Genomic DNA, 5,901 nt, shown 5'->3' on the forward strand with positions numbered 1-5,901 from the left:
CAAAAAAATTGACCCTTATGACTGGTTTTGTGGTCCAGGGTCACATATTTGCTGTTATATTATGCAAATTTTTAAGTGGTTTAAAGTGTTTCCGTCCATCTTGAGTTGTTTACATGTGTCTTTTGTTTCTTTTGTTTCAGATGACGAGGACGCCTCGGGCAGTGAGATAAAGACCCTGCATGCTCACAGCGGCCCCGGCGGCCCCGTGGCGTTCCTGACGGACGGCTCCGGCCTGCTGTCCTGTTCAGAGGACTCCACCGTTCGCTTCTGGGACCTGAACAGCTTCACGAACACCGTCCTGTACCGCGGCCACACTTACCCCGTCTGGGACGTGGACGTCAGTCCCTGCAGCCTCTACTTCTCCACGGCGTCCCACGACCGCACCGCGCGCCTCTGGAGCTTCGCGCGCACCGCGCGCACCTGTCTGTACACCGGACACCTCTCCGACGTCGACTGCGTCAAATTCCACCCCAACTCCAACTACTCCAACTAGGGCTCCACGGATAAAACCGTGCGCCTGTGGAGCACGCAGCAGGGGGCGTCCGTGAGGCTGTTCACCGGGCACCGCGGGCCCGTGCTGTCGCTCGCCTTCTCGCCCAACGGCAAGTACCTGGCCTCGGCCGGAGAGGACCAGAGACTGAAGCTGTGGGACCTGGCGTCCGGCAGCCTGTTCAAAGACCTGCGGGGTCACACTGACAGCATCACCAGCCTCTCCTTCAGCCAGGACAGCAGTCTGGTGGCCTCCGCCTCCATGGACAACTCGGTGCGGGTGTGGGACATACGCAGCGCCCACGGCAGCGCCCCCACCGACGGCTCCAGCAGCGAGCTGATTGGACAGTACACGGGCAGCACTAGCAACATCCTCAATGTGCAGTTCATGGCCTGCAACCTGCTGCTGGTGACAGGCACGGTGCTGGAGAAACAGGAACAGTGAGAGTGTGTGGGGGTCAGTCTCAACAAAACACACCCGGGTCATATTTCACCCCAAAATCTGATGAAATTGTTAGGGTTAATTCAGGATAATTGGCTCATCCACCCCCCCTCTCAATGGCAAAATGCGTTCCAGTTTATGTGAATTCATCCTATAAGTAAAGTGAAGCCATTTAGCACCGTTATTTTTTGGCATGGTGACATTATGACAAACTTGTACCTAAGATCTTATTATTACTGTAATGCAATAAACCCCCAAAAAACAATGAGATACTACTTGAATGTTAAGGTATTCATCAGGGTGGTATTTGTTGTATTGCCCTTAATTTGTTGATTCAGCTAAATAATTAAGCACTTAAGTTTCTTTTCTTTAATGCATCTAGACGTTTTGCAATAAAAAGGATAATTGTTAATAGATCAGTGGTGTGATAAAGTAACTGAAATAATTCTGCATAAATGGAAAAAGTAGTTCAATAAATATTTATAAATTCATAATTTGCAGTATTTTTTTAAAATAGGAAGTACAACAAATACTACATTGATTTCCATTTATTATTATTACAATAAGAATTTGGGTGACAATTGGCCTACAATTAATGGCACAACACAATAATATGCATTGCTAAGGACTTCATTTGGACAACAAAAAAATTGACCCTTATGACTGGTTTTGTGGTCCAGGGTCACATATTTGCTGTTATATTATGCAAATTTTTAAGTGGTTTAAAGTGTTTCCGTCCATCTTGAGTTGTTTACATGTGTCTTTTGTTTGTAATCAGGCAGATGACGAGGACGCCTCGGGCAGTGAGATAAAGACCCTGCATGCTCACAGCGGCCCCGTGTACCGCACGGCGTTCCTGACGGACGGCTCCGGCCTGCTGTCCTGTTCGGAGGACTCCACCGTGCGCCTCTGGGACCTGAGCAGCTTCACGAACACCGTCCTGTACCGCGGCCACGCCTACCCCGTCTGGGACGTGGACGTCAGTCCCTGCAGCCTCTACTTCTCCACGGCGTCCCACGACCGCACCGCGCGCCTCTGGAGCTTCGCGCGCACCTATCCGCTTCGTCTGTACACCGGACACCTCTCCGACGTCGACTGCGTCAAATTCCACCCCAACTCCAACTACGTGGCGACGGGCTCCACGGATAAAACCGTGCGCCTGTGGAGCACGCAGCAGGGGGCGTCCGTGAGGCTGTTCACCGGGCACCGCGGGCCCGTGCTGTCGCTCGCCTTCTCGCCCAACGGCAAGTACCTGGCCTCGGCCGGAGAGGACCAGAGACTGAAGCTGTGGGATCTGGCGTCCGGCAGCCTGTTCAAAGACCTGCGGGGTCACAGCGATAGCATCACCAGCCTCTCCTTCAGTCAGGACAGCAGTCTGGTGGCCTCCGCCTCCATGGATAACTCAGTGCGGGTGTGGGACATACGCAGCGCCCACGGCAGCGCCCCCAGCGATGGCTCCAGCAGCGAGCTGATCGGACAGTACACAGGCAGCACTAGCAACATCCTCAATGTGCAGTTCATGGCCTGCAACCTGCTGCTGGTGACAGGCACGGTGCTGGAGAAACAGGAACAGTGAGAGTGTGTGGGGGTCAGTCTCAACAAAACACACCCGGGTCATATTTCACCCCAAAATCTGATGAAATTGTTAGGGTTAATTCAGGATAATTGGCTCATCCACCCCCCCTCTCAATGGCAAAATGCGTTCCAGTTTATGTGAATTCATCCTATAAGTAAAGTGAAGCCATTTAGCACCGTTATTTTTTGGCATGGTGACATTATGACAAACTTGTACCTAAGATCTTATTATTACTGTAATGCAATAAACCCCCAAAAAACAATGAGATACTACTTGAATGTTAAGGTATTCATCAGGGTGGTATTTGTTGTATTGCCCTTAATTTATGTTGATTCAACTAAATAATTTGGGACATAAGTTTCACAGTTTCTTTTCTTTAATAGACGTTTTGCAATAAAAATTATTGGACTGTAATGTCAGTGGTGTAATACTGTGAATAAATTCTGCATAAATGAAAAAGTAGTTCAACAAATACTACTTATAAATTCATAATTTACAGCATTTTTATCTTATTAAAGGAAAGACAACAAATACTACCTTGATTTTCATCATCATCATCATCATCATTATTATTGGCATTACAATAAGAATTTGGGTGACAATTGTCATAAAAATAATGTCATCTTAATAGGCTTTATTTTCTTTGCGCAAAATATGCTTCTATTTTTTTTATTGTGAAATATGGTCGGGACATGTTCTTGACGGGTTTTCGTGAGATTCACCCGTTGTGTTTTGTAAAGTGAGAGTGTTGATGTTTTGGTTCATTTTTGTTTTGATGTGTGTGTCGATGCCTCCAAAGAACATTAAAGGTGTAGCCTGCTGTTTTCATAAAAATATAAATATTAGACATATTTTTCTGAAAAAAGTTAGGTCATTATTTCCATGTCTGTATTTTTCAGTTTGGCTAATTTCTGTTGTAGCGTTGCTGTTGTTTGTTGATGGCCTATGTTTATAAAGGTAAGCACATCCTGGAAGTTCACCAGGAAGCCAGATAAACTGGATTCATCCTAGTTTAGGCAGAAAACAGTCCTGACGATGCTGTCAACATCCTAGTTTTTATTCCCCCAGTCACTAGGGATTGTGTTTAGTTTAACTGCAACAAAACAAACTTTCTCAGGAAAGCTCAAGAAAAAAAACACATGATTAATATAAATGCCACAGTTTGTCTTTTGTAGCCTGTTGAACAGCGTAACTCATGGATGGACTGAATGACGACTTTCCTTGAATCTGATTTTGCAACCCTGCACTGCACAGTTTTGCATGAATCAAGTCAAGTTTCTCCGTTTGAAGTTTCCTTTTTGTGTTCCTAGCGGTCAGCCACACAATCATGGGATGTTTGTCTTTAACAGTAAGAGAAAAAAAAAAAAAAGACTTGTATTGTTTGGTTCCTTCAAAGAAATGTTTTTGCATCGTTCTGATACTTGTAAATATATTTTTGTAACATTTCATAGTTGTCTGGATCTCATTTCTGATCTGATTACTGCAGTAATACCGTAGTAAAGTTCTCAAGCAGGATCTGATCCACCTCCTCGCACACAGGCGTGGCTGCTTTCACCCAAACCAGTTCTGCTCTTGATGGGTGTGACGCCAACCTGATGAGCCTGTCCGTCGGAAAGAGTGGCTGGATTCATCTCACACACACTCAAACACAAGCTCACTGCTCCAGACGAGTGTCACCAGTGTCCTGTCTGTGGTTTTGGAGCTTGGTTTGAAGATGCCCTACAGTGTGACTCTGCCGAGTGGCTCTGGCCAGGCGACCCTAGTGAACAGCACACAGGCGGACGGGAAGACGTTTGAGCAGCTCCGCCTGGAGTGTTTGCAAAAGGGGAAGCTGTTTGAGGATCCAGATTTCCCAGCCGTAGACGACTCGCTCTTCTTCAGCCAGAGGGTCCCGGTTAACTTTGAATGGAAGAGGCCAGGGGTAAGTGACCCGCAGTATGCATGATGCTGCAAGGTGACATTTTTGACTCCTGGATAAGGTGCATACAGTAAGTAGAGTAGGATGAATTGGGTAATCTGACACACTTATTCACTTTTGAGTTACTGAAATATCAACCAGCATTTGATCACCCAAACAAATGAGACCCCGATCACATGACAAACCACCTGGATTTGATGGAGCAAGATCTCCTAGTGTAGCGGATAACCCTAAAGGATTTTTTCATTCATATAAATTGGCACTGCGGAGGGAATTGTGGGTGAATTTGAGGGGGTCTGTTGTAATCTATAAAGCATAAAGTTGACAAATGTCTAGAACCGTCAAATCTGAAGCGTTTCCTTCTCTGTGATGCTCCTCCTGTTCATGTATGGATGGATGTTAGATGAATGAATGGAAGTGGTTTTATGGTTAGTAATTAATTACTAATGGTTTATACACATTCCAAAAACATTAACATTGTTTTTGACCTTTATGGCACACGACTTCTACCTTTGTGTGCAATTTGCATGTTTTAGAATGTGATTTTGGCACTTTAAAACCTGTCATGCAAGTTTGCAGAATAATTCAGGCCTTGAATCAACCTGACTGGCCGTCTTATGAACACACCAGAGCTTTATTCCCTAACATTTCACGTTCCTTTAAGTGTCGATCACAGCAGAGGTCATATTTGTGCATAAAGGACATTTATGAAGTCATGAAGCCACTTGAGACTGATGACATGCAGCAGGTCAGGAATGCCGATGGAATTTTGGCATGCATGGAATGCATTGTTTATTTAGTCTTGAGCGATTGAATGGAAAGTGGATGTAGGTTTTATTTAGTTGGAAATAGACTACTGGGTTGAGTTTAAGAACAGGTTGACAGTAGTTGTGAAAAATGATCTAAGATGCTCCACACCCCTCCATCACGCTTGTAAAACTTTAAGGACCTCTGAATGAAACTACAACTGCATTTCATTCCAGGGCGTTCCTGCAGAGCGACCTTAGATATGCAGTGTGTGAAGAGTGTGGGCTTGCATTAGAATACGAACACACCTCACGCAGGCATCACGGGCGTTCACACATCTCTCTCGGTCTCTAATCAAACACTTCATTAGATCTACAGTAACGGCAGATCATGTGATGTGTTGTATCTTCTGGAAATGTCTGTAAAAATAGTAAAAACTGAAAATACTGTTGTATAAACAACCTACAGTATCCAGCTCTTCTGTCATTATTGCATTCAGAACATTTCTTTTAAAGGGGTCATCCGATGCTACATGCACTTTTACAAGCTGTTTGAACTGAAATGTGTGTTGGCAGTGTGTGTTCACAACCACCCTATAATAAAAATCCACCCAGCGTTTTTTTTTAATCTACTAAAATCTTTACCCCTTTCTCAAATCGAGCCGATCTCAGATGCCTGTCTGTGTGACGTCACAAAGACAGGCCCCTCCCACGATAGTTTGATTGACAG

General features: G+C 45.2%; 2 protein-coding genes across 2 annotated transcripts in view; both read left to right on the top strand.

Moving 5' to 3' along the window:
• The window catches only part of LOC107729915 (TAF5-like RNA polymerase II p300/CBP-associated factor-associated factor 65 kDa subunit 5L), a 10,014-nt gene extending 6,865 nt beyond the window's left edge, over positions 1–3,149 (top strand). The window contains exon 6 of the mRNA XM_016540654.1: positions 1,710–3,149. Coding sequence (XP_016396140.1) covers positions 1,710–2,507 — 798 coding nt within the window. The 3' untranslated portion in view covers positions 2,508–3,149. The remainder of the gene's footprint in view (positions 1–1,709) is intronic.
• Positions 3,150–3,956: 807 nt separating this feature from the next.
• LOC107729683 (calpain-9-like) overlaps positions 3,957–5,901 on the top strand; it is a 9,821-nt gene continuing 7,876 nt past the window's right edge. The window contains exon 1 of the mRNA XM_016540343.1: positions 3,957–4,428. Within this exon, the coding sequence (XP_016395829.1) occupies positions 4,222–4,428 (207 nt within the window). The 5' untranslated portion in view covers positions 3,957–4,221. The remainder of the gene's footprint in view (positions 4,429–5,901) is intronic.

The sequence above is a fragment of the Sinocyclocheilus rhinocerous genome, unplaced genomic scaffold, assembly GCF_001515625.1.
Source record: "Sinocyclocheilus rhinocerous isolate Xijiao unplaced genomic scaffold, SAMN03320098_v1.1 scaffold313, whole genome shotgun sequence".
NCBI classification, from domain to species: Eukaryota; Metazoa; Chordata; class Actinopteri; order Cypriniformes; family Cyprinidae; genus Sinocyclocheilus; species Sinocyclocheilus rhinocerous.